We start from the raw sequence: 21,685 nt of genomic DNA on the forward strand, positions 1-21,685 counted from the left end.
GAGGTTTCCACCCGACAACGACGACATGTTCTCCGGCACAGTGTTAAAAAAAAAAAAAAAAAATCTGTTCCAGCGGGGGTGGGGGGCTCGCGCCACGAGGCAGCGTAAACAAAAGTCCTCCCCTCCGGACCTGGCCTTTTGAGGCGGCTGTTTGGGGTCCGGCATGGAGGAGTCGGGGTCTTCGTTTGGGGCTCCGTGAGGAAAGGCAGGCCCCCGGACGCCCAAGCCTGGAGGAAGAGCCCTGGCTTCCCAGCGGCCCTTCCCACCAGTCATGATTCATCAGGTCGGGAGCAGCTGCACAGGGCCCGCCACTCTCATCCACTGACCCAGTCGTAACCCTGGAGACAGGGGAGGGCCTGAGAAAAATGGTGTCGTCAGACTGGTAATCCCAAGCAGGAACGGAAGATTTACCTCGGCTGCCTGGGTGTAATGTATAGGTTGGTGTGCACCGTGCAGGGACGAAAAAAGATCAAAACATTTGTAACTTTTTGCAAACCTGCTGCCATTATGCTGAACTTTAGATCACACAGAGAGAGGGATCATCATTTCCTTCTCATGTTATTTGTTGCCTTAGCTCACTTTTTAGTGCTCGTAGATCCCCCCCCACCCACCCACCCACCACCCACCCTCCCAACCTACCATTCACATGCATGCTCCACAGTGTGTATGCGGTGTGTATGACGAGACACACTGGGACAGGACGGAACACCCGGCAGCTTTTCAGGCGAGTGCGTGTGGGGACCACGTCTTTGTGTACAGCAGACCAGTGTGAGGAAAGCTCCTTTCAACCCTGGTTAAAGCTGTGGAAGAGGATGAAGTCAAAACAAGGGGCTGCGGTTCAAGTGTCAGGTGACCCATTGTGGAGGTTGAAAGTAGGAGTAATTACCTGCCTGGAGAAGACCTCACTCTGAGCTGGCGGTCCAAACAAAGAAAAAGGTATGCAGGAGGGGGGGAAAAAAGAAGTAAGGGAAGAGTTGAGGGAGCGAAGAGGCGTTGCTTCACAACGGCAGCCTCCTACTGCCTCGGCCACGAGTCTCATGTACCTGTACTCCAATGTCTTGATACGCATCTTGTGGTTCTCCGTGGTTCCGCCTGTGAAAGGTGGGTTTATCTGAGATCTGAGACTGTGAGAAGACTGCCCCGGGTCAGCTGTCTGTCAGGTGGCCCGGAGCTAGGGCTGGCACAAGGGGAGGCTCAACAGCCCTCTAATGACACTATTAGCAGTGATTTGTGGCTGGAATAGTACAGGGAACCTGATCATGAGACCTGTCATTGGCGAAGACAAATTGGACATATCACAGTAATAGCGGGGGGTTGGAGGGCTGACGGTGAGATATCGGGTTTCAATTGCCACACTGTGGAGGCATGCACAGTGCGGGCCTTTGTTAGCTCCAATGAAACGATTTCTTTTTCATACAACGAAGATGACTATTATTGCAGATTTCCGTTTAATATCTTCACATGGTGAAGAAATAAGCAGTATGTTTTAATTCACGGTGCACCCTTCCCCCCCCCCCCTGTCTTTATGTTTCTTGCAGCTATGTGGTCAACATGGGCTTGATTGACAAGCTGTACGGGTGCTTCCTGTCGGTCCAAGGTCCCGTGGACGAGTGTCCCAAGATGACTGCATTCCTCCTGCAGGCCTCGGCTCTGCTGCACAGCATGTGCAAGCTGTGCTTCGCTGTGACTGGACGGTGAGCAGGGGCGTCGGAAAGTGGGACTGAGTTACTAGGGCCCAATTATAGGGCCTTTTTTATGCTTTAGCTATTGAAAAATAGCAGATCTACAAGCTCGCAGCGCTGCGAGCTTGTAGATCTGCTATTTTTTAAAAGTCGTGAAAATGTGTGCAAATCTTTGAATATATGTATTTTTTTTAAGCGAACATTTTGTTACTAAAATGTTGCTTCTGGGGGGGTCCCTGGAACTAAATATTTTGAGATGGGGAGTCCGTGGCCAAATGCTCGCAGCGCGGCACTCGGTGCCGTGCTGTTCAATAGTTAAAGCATAAAATAATGCGTTCCCAGTCTAAATGGGTTAAACCCCTCCCCCTATGAAGAACATTCATGGGGGCCCCGCAGTGAATCCTTGTACCCAGGGCCCAGAATTTGGTGCGACACACCTGACGGTGAGCACTCAGTGACCCCTCTATATATAGTATAGTATTATATGCACACACTCACACATGCATACGTACAGAGAGAGTCAACGTGAATTCCTTTGGCCTCTAATCATGTGGATCTCTGGATCAACATGGGAATGGCGGGGCTCCAATGTGGATCTCGGACTCCATGTTGTCAGCCTGTGTGTGAACACGGTCGTCTTTATTAATTTCTGTTTACCTAGGCTACATTTTAAGATGTCAGGCTACTTTCTGCGTGAGTGTGTGTGCGTGTTTGTGTGTGAGCGTGTGTCTGACAGTAGCCCTAACTTACAGTGTGAGCTCATGGTGTCCCGAGCATAAATATTTTAATGCTTCAGAAAAGATGAATTACTGCTGGTTTAGGCAATCATGCACATTTTCCTTCCTATGCCCAAGGTAAATTGAAAACACGGACTTGACAGTGTGTTTTTTTTTTCTCTTGTGTACTTCAGTGGCACCACTCTGCTGAATACTGTTCAATAAAAGGCCAATGCAATTGCAAGCTGATGGCGCCCACAATTTTCCACAGCGAGTGATGTAGCAGCCGGTGATTACACCGTTATTGACTGTCAGGGCTAGACGGGTGGAGATGTTACAAGAAGAACCCAGCAGAATCATCCCTGCAGTCAGTTAGCCAGCCAGGCCGTCGTTTTTTGCAGATAGAGATAGGCATCTACTTGACCCCAGCGCTCTGTCACTCACCATAAACCTTAGCCTACAGCACAGAGAGGGGTTGGGGGTGGGACAGAGAGGGGAGGGGAGGGGGAGGCCACCCATGTATGCTACGGTGACCTCCACTCAGAGGGGTTCAGTGGCGCCGTTGACAGAGGCTAAGCACACAATCACACCAAGGGACAGGTCCGCCTGCTTAAAACGCCAGGAAATGCTGATCGTAGCAGCGGTAGCCCACTGTTGTCACGACACGATGCCGGAATGATACTTAGAACGAGCAGCGTCCATTTGATTTAATGTACATTGGAAGGTTTTTCCTTTTGATTCAGTATATGTGAGATTCTGTTTGTATAGCCAGTTGGAGTTCTTGCCTGTGTGAAGTTTCGATGCCCAAAAGCACGGGTCTAGAACAACCGCACCTTTGGCTTAGGTGTTGGTGACGCATCAGTCCACGTTGCTGTGACTTGTGTTTTGTTTTCTGTACTCGCTCCGTGTCACCAGGCCTGCCACTGTACGCTGCCAGCTGCTGGGTGCTGTAACAATGACCAGCTGCTTCACACCAGCGAGTCGGAGCAGGAGATCGCAGGCCTGTGTGTATGTCACTGAATATCTGTGAGAAATACACAGTGTCGGACACTTGCAGGTTTAATGAGCACACTGAGCTGGTTTGTGTAATTATCAGCATGCAGATAATCCACCCAGGCAGTGGCTCCGTTCTGCAGGGATCCTCTCTTGTCTGTCATAATGGGAGAATGCTCAGTGGGGTTGTGGAACATTTTAGCCATGCCAGTTGCTGTGTCAAGGGATTATGCTGGCATTAGGAGGCTGTGTTCCCGCCGAGCAGCGGGGGCCTGTTGGCCAATGTCAAGTATCAGCATGCACAGCGGGTTCCATCCAGAGGTCACACAACCTCCATTCTGTATGGCTGCAAATCATAGCTTGCGCAGCGGCAGTAGTCTTAAATTACCTGTCAGCGCTGACTTGCGGGTTTTCGGCAGGGTTTCTGGAAAACACTTGATGTACTTATAATGATTACCTCTCCTCAAGTCCTATCTACATATGCATTAGTATTTTAGGCATTAGGTGACACTCTATCCAGATTGACTTACAGTAAGCGCTCTGTTATAAAAAGGTCTCCTAGATATTATCTCTGTTATTTCGGTTTGTTTACCGTAAGACAAACTGAAATGTAAATTGCTCTAATTGACCTTTTTTCAAAGGCCTTTCAGCGTCATGTCAGACTACGTGGGGTAACATAAAATATCTATTTAAGCGTCCGCGGCATGAAAATGTTTAAGAGTTAATCAAGTTCAGTTCCACTCAGGATAAGTGGATCCTTTTGTTCCACATCATCTGGTCCATTCTCCTCTGTGAGCTGCATGCTAGCCGACTTAAATCCCGAGCTGCAGTGCAGAAGCAAAGTATGTTAGAACCTGCTCCTCCCAATCACCATTATCCCCTGGCTCAGTTGTGGCGTGTGATGTGCTCTGACAGGATGAAGTTACCAATCCCTTGAACCAATAGGGTGGCATCCCTTTCCAACACAAACAAACACACAGCCTTCAATCCTATAAGTTGAGCCTAAATTAAATGTGCTGTAGTAACGCAGCACTGTGCCAAGCAAGTCCAATACAATATTATTGCCAGGAGCTCTTATTATTCTACCCAGTGTAGAATTGGGAGAGCACAACTTTCTTTTGACTCTGTGAATGTAACTAGTTAAGTCACTTAATCCAGTAGGTATGTGGCGCTAACGGGACACTATCTCTATCTGAAGGGAAAGTCTGGTCTAAGCCCTTGTCTGGTGAGTAAATCTAGAACCCACAGAGGTCTAGACTGCTATTTGCTCCCTCAGTCTTGGGCCACTGCGGTGAGGAGAGAAGCCAACACCTTCTCAGGTTCAGTGACTCTTTTCGCTGTATGTCACCATGGCTCTTCGATTCGCAACAAATGCGGATGACCCAAAAGCTATGTGGCATGTCGAACCATAGCCTGATTTATCGTGGGGGGTTTAAGGAGCTGAGATAAGAACCCAGTAATTTCTTTCATCATCTGATTACCATTTCATCGTAGGCCTCCGCATGATAATGATTAATCAAATCAAATCCACGTGGCGCCTTTGCTTTTCAAAAAAATTGGGTTCTGCCCCTCGTAACTTCTGATTTTGTCTTTTTCAGCTCTTCCAGTATATTTGACAACAAGCGGCAGGATCCAACCGGGTTGACGGCCCTGCTTCAGTCCACAGACCTGGTGGGAGTGGCACACACACTCTACTGTATCCTGTTGCACAGTCCCCTACCAGAGTCTGCTGCCCAAGGCCCACAGAGTCCCCAGGAGTCCTACTCCCCAGCGGTCATCCAGGTGGCTCTGCAAGGAGTCCGCTTCCTCAACAGCTTTGCCCTTCTCGACCTTTCTGCCTTCCAGGTACCCAACGCTCGCTCCTAGCATATGCACACATTCCTTCTTCTGTTACACAGGCAAATGGCAAACTCCTTTAGAGCGTGCGTGCGTGCGTGTGTGTGTGCGTGCGTGTGTGTGTGCGTGCGTGCGTGCGTGTCTGTCAAAGAGGTAAAATCAGACTATACAATGTTATGGTTATACTCCTTTCCAGACAACATTCACGATTATGACATTTTACATGACGATTTATTGTCACTCAAATAATTGCGATTAACGATTTAATTGTGTTTTTGTCGTTGACAATTACATTTGTGCTTGGCTTTTAGGCTTTGAAGTTGCACATGGTAGATATGACACATAACCTAAATATACAAAGAAATGAAGGACATATTTGACAACTTAATACTGATAGTGGAAATATTTCCATTTTTCATTTACTTTAAAAAAAAATATATGAAAATTTTTCAACATGGAAACGATTATGACGATTATGAAAAATAATCACGATTATGTCAAATAATTGCGATTAGACAATTATGTAATAATTGTGACAGCCCTATAGATGTACAGTATATTGTACCATATTGTAGGCACGTTGTGCCAATTGCATTTCATACGAGAACATCCACCATTGAAAGTGCAGTTGAAACCCTCTGGCCCTGCTTGTACACCAGCCACAGTGCACTGCCATCAGGATGCCAACACATATTTGAAGGGTTGCAAGGAGGAAGCCATGTGTAAATGATCATCTGGATGCTGGCGTGTCTGTGAGCGGCCATTAGGAGAGGAGCTGTTCTCCTTGGGATTGAGCTGACCTGTGGACATAAACATGGGTATCCTCTGACCCGGGTCAGCTGCCAGGGTTAAATGGAGCCCGGCGGGTCAGCAGTTGGGATGGACCTGGAGTGATTAGCACCGTGTCCCAGGCCGTACATTACCCGCCCTGATGAAGAGAGGGCGACAGCTTCACTGTGCTAAGTCACCGCATAAACAGAAAGGCGCAAGCAAGGGGGAAGTGAGAACGTTATTAATTATTTTAATGTCCTGTGGTAATTACTGGGAAGCTGCTTCCTCTTTCTGACCTGCCATACTCGGGCTATTCAAAACAGCTGGAGGTCAAAGCATTTCAGTGCCACAGTTTTATGTACATTTTAAATAATGCGTCTTTGTGGCGGGGAGTTGTTATCACCTTGTGGTTCACATTAACCCACTGTACTAGCTGTGGACGATGCGATGATCACAACTCAGAGGGGAAATTTGCTAATGGAAATGGAATCTATCTAACCACATAATCCACTATTATGAGCATGTCATTATATGTGAACATTTTCAAAATTATTATTATATATTTTTTTCAAACATAAAAAAGTGAAAATAACACATCTACAAGCTCCCAGCACATCTCAATTCAGCGCATTGTGAGCTTGTACATCGGCTATTTGAAAATAGGCTTCATCGGGACTTGTCTGCTTGCATTTTGCTTTTGAATTTTTGTTAAATATATAATATATAGTTTAATGTATTAGTTACTTAATTTTCTCCATTGACACAGTATGTCCATATATGTGCATTCCAAGATATGGGCGTAATATTGATGACATCAGGGATCTCCATGCATCTTTCTAGTTGGTTATTCATTTAGAACAGGGGTCTTCAACAGGGGGTCCTCAGAGTTACTACAGGGGGTCCTCCAAATCTTTGTGAGATAGAAACTTTTTTTTTCTCCTTTGTTATATTAACCACTTGAACCCTAGCGTCCATATTCGGAGAACTTTAGACAAAAATATCAGATATACAAGCTCACGAGCTTGTATATCTATTTTCGGCAAAGAAATTTGGTGTAGAGGGGAAAATGAGCAGTACAGAGTGAAAGGCCAGGTTTTTTTTAAGTATTGATGGCTCAAGTGGTTAAATATCTGAAAACACAAATTGATCCAAAATACACTGGTGATCGTGCTGTCAAACAATGAAACTATATGGAATCTATGAACAGGTTGTGGGGGTCCCTGCTTCATCTCTCTCTCAGCTAAGGGGTCCTTAGCCAGAAAACGTCAAAGACTTTAGAACAGTGTGTTGAGACCACAGCCTGATCACAATATCTATTAATATTGTCCGCCAGCCACCTCTGACCAATCAGATTTGAGTATTCTCTGTGGCCAATGGCCATGGGTTAATTTGTGATACATTTTCAAAGGCACATCACCATCTGAAAAATGTTTTCAAGTGTATATTTCGGTTTACCTCAGTGCTATGCTGTCATAGCCATTGTTTGAGAGCTGTGAAGTTTGCTAGCTTGACAGTTGTGGTTACATGGTACATACTCCAGTTTGTTTGATGGATGCGTTGCCAGCCTCCGAGTAGTTATGAGCACTGAAAATAGCATTGAGCCTCTCAGGTATTGTGTTTATGGAAGTGTTTACTTCCAGCACTCACACACCCACAACTTCCAGTGGGTTTTGTGATGACCTTTTTGGTGCTCTATCATGCTGACATGTTTAATAAATACTGTCCGTGAACTACTGATAGCATCTCATCTCCAAGGGGGATTAGGGTTTTCTATGGTCCCCTTTACCCCAGTGCTGGCATGCGGAGAGTCACTGTTAACACCCGATGAGTTACTGCCAGCAGGAAATCAAAATGACTGTCCTTGTGTTTAAATTGCAGGCAAACTAGCATTACATCTTTTTTTATTATTGCACACTATATTGGTTCCTAATGATCAAGACATATTACACGCTTAATTTCTGTGATGACGTTTCATGTATGACTGAGGTATGGATAGGGCTATCAAGATATGACATTATACATGACGATTAATTGTCACTCAAATAATTGCGATTAACTGTGTTAATTGTGTTTTTATCGTTGATAATTACATTTCTGTTCGGCTTTAGGCTTTGAAGTTGCACATGGCAGATATGACACATAACCTAAATATACAAATACATTACTGACATATTTGACAACTTTCTACTTAAAAAATAACATTGATAGTGGAAATAGCCGATCTACAAGCTCGAGCTTGTAGATCTGCTATTTCCACTATTTCTGAAAATGTTTGTAAATGTATGAACATTTTTCAACATTCACGATTATGACGATTATGACAAAATATTTGCGATTATGTCAAATAATCGCGATTAGACGATTATGTAATAATTGTGACAGCCCTAGGTATGGAGGCACTCCCTGACCATGCTGTAACTGTGTGTTGTGCTTGCGTTCCAGTCTGTCCTAGGAGCTGAAGGCCTGTCTCTAGCCTTCCGCCACATTGTCAGCTCTCTGCTGTGGTACTGTACCCAGCAGTCCTCTGAAGAGCTGCTCCATGAAGTCATCATCTGCGTGGGCTACTTCACGGTCAACCACCCTGACAACCAGGTAAGAAAAACAGCCCCATCCCTCTGTTGCTTCTCAGCAGAAGCTGGAAGCCCTTAGACCACATCCACACACTAAAGCTGGTTGCACACTGCTGCGTTTTTCGTTGCGAAATGCGTTTTTCAGGGCAAGGAGAGAGAGAGAGATAGAGAGAGCAAGGGACCGAGTGGTGCGCGAAACGGGCGGCAGTGTGCAAACGTTACTGACATAACGTGAGGTTGATTTTTTTGTTTGCGTGCTCCGAAATTCACTCCGATATTCGGCCCGAAAAACGCAGCAGTGTGCAACCACCTTAATACATGTTCATTTTAAAACGTTCTCCGTGTTTTAGCATCGATTCTGAAATCAGCAGCGTCAATACTAATACGCATATAACATGACAATTCACATGCACTATGCAGGTCAACGTATAGCCCACAACAAAGTCCAAAGTGAATTTCAAAAGTGAAGCGAACAGCAATCTGATGGATGTTAGGAAAGGGGTGTTAAATCGTCTGAGCTGCACAATGAGACTGACTAAATATCAATGAAAAATCTTAATGTAAACATTACAGAGCAATGTGCAGGCCGTTGGGGAATTATTTATTTTATAAATTATTATTATTATTATTATAATTAACTGTTATTAAAGATTCATATTTAGTAACTGTTTTATAAAAGCAATAGTTTTTATTCCTGTCCAGACTAAATTTGTGTGGACAGACGTTTCCAAGTTATGCATTCTAAAACTGAAACATATTTTGTTGTGGCTGTACTGTAGCTTTATATAATACACAATATGCATATGCTAGGGGGCTGGCAGTGGTTGCTTTTTATAAAAACATTTCACAAGGGCCAGAGAGAAAAAGAAAAATGCATAATGGATTAAATGTTTTATTGGTTTTTTTTGTTCAGGAGAATCCTAACAATTTCTCTTGTTTTCAGTTGAATGGTCAATTAATCATTTGAACTCTACGCTTGTGTTTTTAATATCCTCGTACACTTGTTGCTCATGTATTATTTGTCAGAAGGTGTGTGTAGTTTTTATGTTGGCCATAATGGTATCAAAAGGCCTTGTGATCAATGATTCATGCCTTGGCACCTCTCTACATTTGGTGTGCCGTCTATTGTCCCTCAGGAGTTGTACCACCCATTGTTCCCTCCCGGTGAAGCGGGTAGTAGCTCTATGGACTCTGGGGGCGTGTGTATGTACACCACAGTGTTCTGACTACGGTAGGGGACTCGGTGGAAGTGAGCAGGATGCGATGAGGCAGCCTTGGCTGCTGTGTAATTGGCTGTCATGCATGGTCTGTCTACAGGGCCCCTGATTAGCCGTGCTGCAGTTGGCTGGGCTTTAGCTAAGTCGAGCCTGGCCGTCAGAGACGGCAGCCAGAGTCTCCAAACCACTGCCGCGTCACTTAGATCCTCGCAGCTGCAGTCAACCCCCATCGCAACAATTTATTGGCTGATTACCGATTCTAATTTGCCACATATTTTAGCTCTAATTAAAGGATCTGCCTCCACTTTATGGCCATTGAGCTCTCCTCACCGCTCCTATCCAATTTAATTACTCTGATGTACAGAATTAGCATTTGTTGGCCATTTTAGATCTGATTTGCATATTTTATTGGATAATTGAATGAAGGCTGATGATTGAATTAAGGAGGTGACAGATGATTGGGTTTTGTACTCTCGCTACGGAGTTAACAGGGGTGCCATTCTGAAACTGTGTTTGGCCTTATTCAGGCTGAGTGCCATTTGCTAATTTGAAATGCCCTAATGCCGAAATCTTTCATTCCCATCTTGGACGGAACCTATGGGAAATGATATTAAAGGTATTGTGTGTGTGTGTGTGTGTGTGTGTGTGTGTGTGTGTGTGTGTGTGTGTGTGTGTGTGTGTGTGTGTGTGTGTGTGTGTGTGTGTGTGTGTGTGTGTGTGTGTGTGTGTGTGTGTGTGTGTGTGTGTGTGTGTGTGTGTGTGTGTGTGCGTGTGTGTGTCGTGCAATATATAATAAAAATAATATTTTAGTAAAAAGCATGCAGATGCCATGGCACATAAATCCTTGTTCTGAGTGGTCTCGTGTAATATTGTAATATTTTGAGATATGGATTTTTGATATTCATGAGCTGTATGCCATAAAAATAAAAAATGAAGACAAATGAATAATATTACAGAAGAAAATAAACTTTCACACAATATTAGATTTTCTTTTTTGATGGATCTCTATACAGTATACACACACACACACACACACACACACACACACACACACACACACACACACACACACACATGTAGGTGTGTGTGTGTGTGTGTGTGTGTGTGTGTGTGTGTGTGTGTGTGTGTGTGTGTGTGTGTGTGTGACTGTGTGTGTGTGTGTGACTGTGTGTGTGTGTGTGTGTGTGTGTGTGTGTGTGTGTATATATATATATATATATATATATATATATATATAATCATTATTATCTGTCAATTAACGAAAAATTAGGCGTCATAAAGAAAAAAATATATTCGAAATCTAATTGCGTAATCGAGCATGACGAGAAGAACCACGTTCCCCACAGACACAGAGCTGATGGTTGCCAGTGGTCCAGCTCCTGGAATGTGTCCATGTAGTTCCGCACTGAGACGGATGGAGCCGAGGGGAATATTTAGAGCAGCTTGAGCTTTTCTCAGGCTAATGTAAGCATTGGCAGGACACAAAAGCGGGCCAAGCCCGAGGCCCATGCGGTCACGGAGACTCTGCTGATTCACTGTCGGCACACCATCCTTTGTTTATACGTGTGCTTTGGAAGTAAGGCCGCTCATAAAAAGCAGAAGTTTTGAGGGGGGGACGCTATATGTAGTGATGTATTCCCTCCGCTCCGGGGTGCATGAATAATTCACTTTGTCATACAAAAAGCCATTGGGAGAGTGACATATGTAGCCTTGTGTGCTGCACAAGTGTAGCTCTGCTCTCGCAGGAGCCACGGAGCCGTGTAGCCGGCTAGCCGCCATATGTTTCATCGTCTGTCGGGTACAGGCCTGTAGAGACGGCCGGCCAAACGAAACGTTTTCTTGTAACCGACTGCTGTCACTGTACTTCCTGTTTCCCCTGAAGTGATGGGTACCGGTAATCTCCCTTGTCTATCTCTACCCCAGTGTACACGGATTCATTTATGAATCATCCGTGGTGATGATGTGCACATTCTTTGAGCTGAGGAAAATGTAATTGTAAACTGTTGATACGTTAACCCACCTGACTCCGGCGTGCTTTTCTAGACGGCAATCAGCGGATTGACTGGAGTATGGAGGCCTTAAGAAAACTTTAGCTTTTTCAATGCATGGAAAGTGGCCACACACACGCGAGCACCGCCAGCCGCTCATGCAACACACACACACACACACACACACACACACACACACACACACACACACACACACACACACACACTCACACACACAGAGGTATTCATGTAGATCTTATTTCAGGTACGGAGTATGGAAGATTTTTAATGGGATAATTGCATTTCCCTAGATTGACTGCTCAGATTGACTGCTGAATTCCCCCCTTTGCTCGGCCATATTTCTATTGGTTGCTTTCGTCATATCAACATCGCAGGCAGAGGCAACCATCTTCCAAAACTATGAATCATCGACTCGAATGAACATCCCACACACATCTCCAGGGCTCAGCTTTATCTGTGGGGGTCATTCCTCTCCTTCCCATTCTCTGCGAGGGCGTTTCCTCTGCCCTGCAGGCCCGAGCCCGACTCTGGGCCTTGTAATCCCCGCTAACCTGATGTTGAAACGCTCCCTTCAACAGTCCATTACTGCCAAGACAACCAAGCCCTCGCTGCCTCCGGGGGGAAAGCGTGGCTCGTGCAGACCACTGGGAGCCAGCGCTGGGGAATGCACACTGTGCATCACCCAGCAGTGTAAACACAGGGGGAGAGACACAGACACATGCTCCGCTGATTGGCAGCAGAGGAGTCTGATTGTTAGCTCGGTTGATGATTTACACCCTCCTTCAAGGGTGAACGCCGGTCCAACCGACTTAAGTGATGCCGAGGACATTTTCATCCCCGTAAACCTTTCAGTGAGGAGGTTCCATTTGTCCATAATACCACAGTCGGCAGAGTTTCAGAGCAGAACTATCAGCGGGAGGATCTGGAACGGCATGACAGTGTCATGCTCAGAGAGATAAATAAAGAGTTATTAGACTTTATTGTGTAAACACCAGGTTTTTATGGGGGTTTGTAAGACAACTGGCAATTGCCTTAAAAGTCAAGTTGGGGTTTCTATGTCAATGTCTACGTCGCCACCATGTAATTGTCCCGAACCAATTCACAGAGCACTCAGCCCACATCTCAATAAGCCATTGTTAAAGCTGGTAAGCTAGTAGTTAAGAGTATCTCTTTGCTGTCTGTGGTCTGTCATGTTTTCTGGTCTGCTGTGTCTGTCGGATCAATAAAGGTAGTTCCACTGTGATGGATCTGGTTTATGTTAAAGTAAAGAATCAGACGTGTGGCCCCAGTCTTGGGCCATCACATCGTCACAGCTGTCTAGACGGACACAGATTCTGCTTTGCTTCCTAGAATATTATCCCACTCTTGTATTGGCCTCTAATACCAGTGATGATTAGGTAGACCTTAATGAGTTCACCTTGCAGTTAAACAGAGATATAATGCCATCTCGTTTCAAAGTATCATTGCCTGCAAATGCATGGCCTAATTATTTCATTTGCGCTTTATTACGTGCACTTTAATAAGGTCTGTTTTCAGTTTTGGGCTCCAATCCTAAATCTGGTTCAACTTTCCACTTCACCATTGGTGTTTGCCCGGGGAATTTGTTTGCGTTTCAGAACGTTAACTTTACACACTCTTTGTTGTCACTGTGGACAGTGAGGTAGTTATGTAATGGAAGGCCCATAAAAGCGTAGCCCTGTTTGAAAATGCCAGATCTCTGAAGTTAAGAAAGAGCAGAGCAGTCAGGCACTTGAGTTTTTACGGGGTCTGTGTTATACCGGGGCCCCATGCAATGGTTCAGACGCTCGTTGCTCCTTTTATGATGTCAGTGGCTTGAATAGATACTTGAGTTGAACAGGGAGAAACAAGGCTGCGACCGACCTAATCCTCTTGTTGAAGAAGGCGCTTTTCGTGCGCTGGTTTTGCTCTTCACCTGGGAGAAGCCTGGAAAGTTGGCAGTAGACTTGGTTTCCCTCACTGCCATCAGCCTTTGCTTTATGTCTCTCTGCATCAGGCACTTGAGGGTGGACAATTTGTTTAGGCAGCTGAAGATGGAACTCATGCATGGTGGAGGATTATGAGATTGCGGAGTTGATTTGTGAGTTGACTCTCCTTGGAGCCTCAGCGCCCAACACTTAGCATGGTGTTAAATTATGATACCTACGACATAAATGCTCTGGATTATAATATTCAGCAGCAGAAGGACCCACGAGAACAAATCATTATTTTGAGCTTTGCGCTGAATCGTGGTTTTAGCTATCTCATGAATTCAAAGGCCCAAATTTATGACCGGCCGCAGGCAGTTTGTCTTTGGGCCATGTTGCAACAGGAAAGATAAAATTGATTGTGGACACAGTGAAAGTATTATGAAAATGCTGAAATCGTGTGCACTGAAATTAAGCAGCTCTACTTTGAAAACATCCAGAGCCGTCTATTTTATTTATTTTTTGTTCCTACAGTGGATGAATTTGTACAGTTACACATTCCATTGTGAAAAGAAATGTGTGAATCAGCATAACAGATTTTGACTCTTTTGTTATACTAGAAGCTGGGCCGCCCTTCGGGCGGCCCAGCGTCCTGTTGTCATAGGACCCGTTTTGACCATCTGTGTCCATTTATGCCCATATATGGAGATATCTGTATCTGTCTGTCTGTCAGCGTCCATTTTATGTCCATATATGGAGATCACTGCAGATATAGTTCTGGGTCCATTTTATGCACATATATGGAGTTATCTGTCTATCTGCGTCCATTTTATGCCCATATATGGAGATCTCTGTATCTGTCTGTCTGTGTCCCTTTTATCCCCATTATGGAGATCTCTGTATCTGTCTGTGCCTCCGACTGTGTTGCAGACACATGTGCTGGTTCCCCCTTTAATGCAAACCCCATTATACCTGTTGTCATAGGACCCGTTTTGACCATCTGTTTGCCTGTGTCCATTTATGCCCATATATGGAGTATCTGTCTGTGCCTCCGACTGTTTTGCAGACACAGTGCCGTTTCCCCCTTTAATGCAAACCCCATTATACCTGTTGTCATAGGACCCGTTTTGACCATCTGTTTGCCTGTGTCCATTTATGCCCATATTTGGAGATATCTGTATCTGTCTGTCTGCGTCCACTTTATGCCCATATATGGAGATCTTTGACCATCTGTTTGCCTGTGTCCATTTATGTCCATATATGGAGATATATGTATCTGTCTGTCTGCATCCATTTTATGCCCATATATGGAGATCTATGCAGACACAGTGCCAGTTCCGGAAAATGCTGATGTCAGACATCAGAATCCGAACCTTTCGTGCTGGTTCCAGAAAATCGTGGGTCGGGTCGAGGCCGAGCACTGCACTATGCGTCCATTTTTTGTTGACTCATGTGGCGTACGTGATGTCAGAGCCTTTTATGAAGTGATGTCACAATGAGTCAGCGCTTGCGCTGATTTCCTCCGGAAAAGCCTGATGTCAACAATCAGCCCGCATAAGGAGATTCCAAACGTTTCGCACCGGTTCGGGAAAACCGTGCGTCGGGTCGGGTCGAGGCCCGGCACTGCACTCCGTGCCGCGGCGGGGAACGCGCGTGCCGAATCTGAAGCCGGTGGGACGAACGGTTCTCGAGATACGTGGATTACAGACACACACGCAGAGACTTATCGCATTTATAGATAGATATACGGAGATATCTGTCTATATATGCCCATATACTGTATGGAGATCTCTGTATCTGCCCATATGCCCATATATGGAGTTCTCAGTCGTATGCCCATATACGGAGATATGTCGGGTCGAGGCAAGATGCCCATATATGGAGATCTCAGTATACAGAGATATCTGTCGGGTCTAGGCCCCTGTATCTGCCCATATGCCCATATATGGAGATCTCTGTATTAGTCTGTGTCCCTTTTATGCCTATATACAGAGATATCTGTCTATATATGCCCATATACTGTATGGAGATCTCTGTATCTGCCCATATGCCCATATATGGAGTTCTCAGTCTTATGCCCATATACAGAGATATCTGTCGGGTCGAGGCAACGCCCGGCACTGCAGTGATGTCACAATGAGTCAGCGCTTGCGCCCGGCACTGCAGTGATGTCACAATGACCGATTTTGCGCTGATTTCCTCCGGAACAGCCTGATGTCAACAATCAGCCCCGCATAAGGAGATTCCGAACGTTTCGCGCCGGTTAGGGAAAACCGCGCGTCGGGTCGGGTCGAGGCCCGGCACTGCACTCCGTGCCGCGGCGGGGAGCGCGCGTGCCGAATCTGAAGCCGGTGGGACGAACGGTTCTCGAGATACGCGGATTACAAACACACACGCAGAGACTTCTCGCATTTATAGATAGATAGAAATCATATTTAACATAGGGGCTTATATTCCATAATAAATCAAAAAATATATACTGTACAGTATATAATATACTCACCTACAAGTCATAGTGTCGGGGGCTACTTGTGTCCCTTTTATGACCATATATGGAGATCCCTGATTTGTTTTGGGTTCGTTTATGGTTATGTCTTGAGTCAATGTCTGTGGTCTGCTGGCCCTCCCAGCATAGCCAATTATAGTGTGTGTGTGTGTGTGTGTGTGTGTGTGTGTGTGCGTGTGCGTGTGCGCGTGCCCCTTACGTATAGTACATACATACACACAGACCGAAAACCCAAATCAGCTTCTCATATTGTCAAGGAACTGTAGTTTTCCCCAGATATTTTGCATAGAGTATTTAAACATGACCACTGTGGCTTCTTTAAACAAATAATAATAGGAAATGGCACGGTTAAGTGGCCCTTTGAACGCTGCTGTAGAACTGCGACTCCGAGACACTTCACCTTGAACTGATAAAAGCGGTGAATTATCGCTGTTTATCGTGCCCTTAAACCTCTAGAGTGCATTATCAAAGGGAGAACGCATTGGAGGGGCATTATGAAGTGTATTTTCGGAATCTTGTAAATCCTGCAAATTTATGTCGCCGTGTCCAGGGGACCTCACCTCGGCCTTCTGGTTTCCATTGGGCTTGAGCTCCACTCCCGGTGTCTGTACCTGTAAAGCAGTGGGGTGTTTTTTTCTAGCCAGGATTTACTATGATGACCCCGCCACCCCCCCCAGGTCTCCCAGAGAAGGTTCTGATGGTCTTCCCAGGCTCAGGGGAGATGCCCAGAGCATTAGGCCAAGGCCCCTTCCTTTGGACCCACCCCCCTCTCTTTAATCAAACGAGGCTGTGAGCGATTTGGTTTTTTAATATCGGTGGCCCGGATGTGATGGTGTTTGATTGACGGCCTGTGATGGACGAGAGCAGGATGTCATGAGCTCCGTTAATGGTATTGCTCATTTCTTAAAGTGTGGGGGTGGCCGTGCAACTGTGTAGGTTTCTCCATCGCCCTGCAACCCCCCCCCCCCCCCCCCCCCCCACGCATTTGCACCCGTCTTGCACTGTGAATGCCCTCTCAACCTGCTCTGCACTCCCTCAGGACAGAAGTATAGGCTGTCTCGCTGTATCCATTTCATTCACTCAGTTGAACGCACGTTCGAGAAGCTTCAACTCAGCTGTTGAAGCTTTATCTATTGATAATGTCACCAAAGGTACTCTGACGTGTATTTCTCATTTCCCCGCTGTTTCACAACAGCTCCAGCAATTACCGCCCGATACCAATACAAAGGACGAACAAAAACATCCCATCATTGTGTTTTATGGCCTGTAATTGTGTGGTGGAGGCTATGCCCTCCAGTTCTCCTCCTAATGGCTGTTTGTGTGTTGTTTTAGTGGCAGATTTACATGTGGGAGGAGCGCACAGCAATGATTTACGAGCAGCAGTGCCACTGGCTGGCTGGCTGGCTGTGTGACTGACTGACTGACTGACTGACTCTGCTCCGTGTGTGTTCCAGGTGATAGTGCAGTCTGGCCGCCAGCCCAGCGTGCTGCAGAAACTGTGTCAGCTGCCCTTCCAGTACTTCAGCCACCCGCGCCTCATCAAAGTGCTCTTTCCCTCCCTCATCTCGGCCTGCTATAACAACCCCCAGAACAAGGTCATCCTGCAGCAGGAGATGAGCTGCGTACTGCTGGCCACGTTCATTCAGGTGAACCTGGGAAACATGCTTACACACACGCATGATGTTGGGTTCTTTTACTTTTGGGGCCATAGCATTGACTTACATTGATTTTGCATCTCCTTGCTGTAACCTTAACCTCTTACCTTATGGAACTGCTGTCAACTTTAACTGGTTTGATGTCCAAAATCTATCCCAGAATGTATATCAGGAACACACACGCACACACACTTAAAGTGTTAGTTCACCTATTTTTGACATAAAGCTGTGTGAAATACTTGCCATTAAAACAGTGGTTAAAAATGTATTAATTGATTACCAGAGTCCCGTGGTCAGAGTTCTGGTCAGTTTCTAATGAATATTAAGTAGTTCCAATGGGGTGGGGGTCATTTGGCGTGGCCCAATCATTGAAAATAGATGAATCCACAAAACTAGCGTCCTTTGTATTGTTGACCTATTTCTACCATATAGAGCGAGGTTTCGTTCTGATCAGCTGACTGCAAAGCACCTTGTTTTGGGGAAATACGTTGCAGCGGCGTAGTGATACTGGACACAAAAATAATACCATGTGACAGAGGGGTCAAAGTTGAACGAAAGTTGGTCTATTTGGTAGAAATAGGTCAACAATACAAATGACGCTAGTTTTGTGGATTCATCTATTTTTAATGATTGGGCCATGAGCCCCTGCCAAATCACCGGAACTACTTTATATTCATCTAAAACTGACCAGAACTCTGACCACGGGACTCTGGTAATGAATTAACACATTTGTAACCACTATTTTAATGGCAAGTATTTCACACAGCTTTATGTCATAAATAGGTGAACTAACACTACTTGTGGTAATCGTGTTGATAAAATATGAAAAAAAAAAACTATGACTGAACAACTCAAATTATGCACACATCCATACTTCAGCACATCACAAAGCTACAAGCCTTTTGCGACCATATTATACACACTGCATTTCCCACCTAACCGAATACAAAGTAAATGACGGCTGAATATGGTCAATAGCCGATATCGGCTCTGCTGGGTCTATGGCAGCCTAACCTTTACAAAGATTGATCACTTCCTCCGTGGTGGATTTACCTGCCACTGGTTCAACTTATGGTAAACAGCCTGTCTGTTTCATCCTCCTCTGACAACACACGCCTCAACTATTCCACTAACACCACTGTTTGGGCCCAGATTAACTTTCATTCAAAGGCAGACAAAGTTAGTGTCTTTTCTTTCAAACAACCAAATGATGCATGGTTTCCAGCCTTGATGCCCCTATTGTTGAGTTAACCTTAGAGAAATCAGTAGAGTAAAACAAATTTGACAAAGAATGATGACTTTGTGCCACTCTTTGAAAATTGTTTAATTTGTAGGTCACAATGAGATATTTTAGTGGTTAAGTAAAGTGGTTTAGTAAAGTACTGATATCTGTGGCTATTAGCTGTAGGGCTTTTTACTTGGGATTTTAAATATGGGAAATTAGACAATGCTTATACAGCTACTACGAGTGAAGTGTTCTGCTGTAAAAGGCACTGACATCCCCTTTTTTAAACTCCTCTAGGACTGTGCCTCAAGTGAGAAAGAACCACACAGTAAAACGAAGCAATATGGTAAGTTATGTTGCAATGGGTTGAGAAAACTGAGGCATTATTAAAAAAACAAAAATGTTTATTTTTGATCATGCCGAGCATTTCCTCTGGGAGGTTTGCAGCCGAACTTGAGCATAATGTAGCCCATTAATGTGCTTGAACATTATGAGACAAGAATTGAAGAATGTCAAGCACGGTAAGTACATTTGTACACAAATTAATTAATTCTGGTTAAATTCTAAAGTTTGTAGTAGTCTAGATTTAGGCCCTTTTTTGAAAGAATTTCTCCCGGACTCTATTTCAGTTTTTGGGCGCTACATTATCCTGTGTTTGTCTCCTCTCCTGTACAGACAAAGCTTCTCAGCTGCTGGATTACTGCGAGTTGTCGAACCGCTTTCCGAGAGATCAGTGGGACTCTGCCCTGCAGTTTTTCCTGAAGAAACAGGAGGAGTAAGAGTCGCACACTATCCTCAACAATGGATATGCACAATATAAACACTACAATAGAGATGGCCACATTGGGCCCTGCTCTGATTTTTCCTTTTTTAATTTTTTTTTACTTGAGGTCTACTCGGTTGGTTTACGAATGTACACAGTAACTCTGAGTTTTGGATTATTTGGATTTAGCCGTGTAGGGCTAGTCTTCGAGCCTTGCCAAAATGTGTTAAACCTTAGAATTCACAAGCCTTATTTTGATTTATGTGTGGTTCTTCTCATGTTAATCTAGTCATCATTGGGCAATTTGCACAGAATGGTTACATTGTTTGTATGTTGTATCTGCAGTTCTGAGACAGTTCAGTGCCCCAAACTAGCAATAGGTTTCTGTTTTATTTGTTGTTGTGGACAGAAATATCTTCTTGTCACAGTTAATAAAAAAATAAACCATTTACAATTACTGCCATTCGTTTCCAGTTAAATATAGTTTCTTCTTTTTATTAGAATGTGAATGGCCTGAAAATGGTGTATCTACTTGTGAGTTTACATAGTGTTATAAGGCTATATTGCTAATATTTTGTTATCTTCTGCTATTTTGTTATTTATTAAGTCGCTGTTGCTGTTAAATTGCTATTTTTTTTCCACTTGTGTATATTATCATGTTCTTTTTTTTCTGTTGGGAAGCTATTACAAATTAATATAATTTATTGAATAATTTCCTTTCTATCACATTAAATAATTCACATGATACATTATTGTTCTCTGTGTCTCTTTTTATCGCTAGAGTTGATACTTTTAACTGTTTCTTGTGAACCACTTTCAAGCTGGTGTCCCTTTTGGCCTTGTCTAATGTGAAAATGTATATTGTCCCTGTACAAGTTCACAGGTTGTGATGTATGACTATAAGTAGCCTATAATGGGGCTTTCACGGTTCAAGAGAAGAAAGCCTTGTTGAATAGTATAGCCAGGGGCGTCACACGGGGGGCCCTAATTATTTTATACTTTAGCTATTGAAAAATAGCAGATAAACAAGCTCACAGCGCGGCACCGAGTGCCGCGCTGCGAGCTTGTAGATCTGCTATTTTTGAAAAGTCGTGAAAATGTGTGCAAATCTTTGAATATATGTATTTTTTAAGCGAACTTTTGTAACTCAACTTTTGATTCTGGCGGGTCCCTGTAACTAAATATTTTGAGATGAGGGTCCGTGGCCAAATGCATATCATTTTGGCTGTCCATCACATGAAAATGTTTGAGCACCACCATTCTCTCGAGACAGTCATGATAGCTTACGCTTCTGAAAAGGAAGTGGGACAGACCGAGTGGGCGTCCCCTTTCTTTGACTGTGGCTTGCCAGATTGGAGCACCACTGACATAGAAACATAGGTTTTTCAAAAAACCTTAGAAGGATTTGAAATATTCAAAGACTTGCACAAATTTTCAAGATTTTTCAAAAATAGCAGATATACAAGCTCACAGCGCGGCACTTTTCAATAGTTAAAGCACAAAATAATGTGTTCCCAGTCTAAATGGGTTAAACCCCCTCCCCCATGAAGAACATTCATGGGGGCCGCAGTGAATCCTTGTACCCAAGGCCCAGAATTTGGTGCGACAACCCTGAGTATGCTACTCTTTTCATTCTTTCCTCATAATTATGTCAACAAAACCTATATGATCATTGTTAATTATGCCTACAACTTATTACCTGAAGCCTGGCAAAACGCATGATTCTAGAAAAGGAATCTATTATAATCTCAATGAGGGCAAATTTAAGGGAGGCCTACTATACAGGAAATGTTCAACTTTTATAAGGTTTTACAGAA

General features: G+C 44.4%; 1 protein-coding gene across 2 annotated transcripts in view; it reads left to right on the forward strand.

Annotated features, from left to right (window-relative positions):
* Positions 1–20,615, forward strand: part of scaper (S-phase cyclin A-associated protein in the ER) — a 117,355-nt gene extending 96,740 nt beyond the window's left edge. For both annotated transcript variants that reach the window (XM_080736316.1, XM_080736317.1), the window contains 6 exons: positions 1,539–1,694; positions 4,990–5,236; positions 8,441–8,590; positions 17,680–17,871; positions 19,403–19,451; positions 19,781–20,615. In XM_080736316.1, the coding sequence (XP_080592442.1) occupies positions 1,539–1,694; positions 4,990–5,236; positions 8,441–8,590; positions 17,680–17,871; positions 19,403–19,451; positions 19,781–19,884 (898 nt within the window). In that variant the 3' untranslated portion in view covers positions 19,885–20,615. The remainder of the gene's footprint in view (positions 1–1,538; positions 1,695–4,989; positions 5,237–8,440; positions 8,591–17,679; positions 17,872–19,402; positions 19,452–19,780) is intronic.
* Positions 20,616–21,685: the final 1,070 nt, after the last annotated feature.

Source organism: Nannobrachium achirus, assembly GCF_963921795.1.
Source record: "Nannobrachium achirus genome assembly, chromosome: 11".
NCBI classification, from domain to species: domain Eukaryota; kingdom Metazoa; phylum Chordata; class Actinopteri; order Myctophiformes; family Myctophidae; genus Nannobrachium; species Nannobrachium achirus.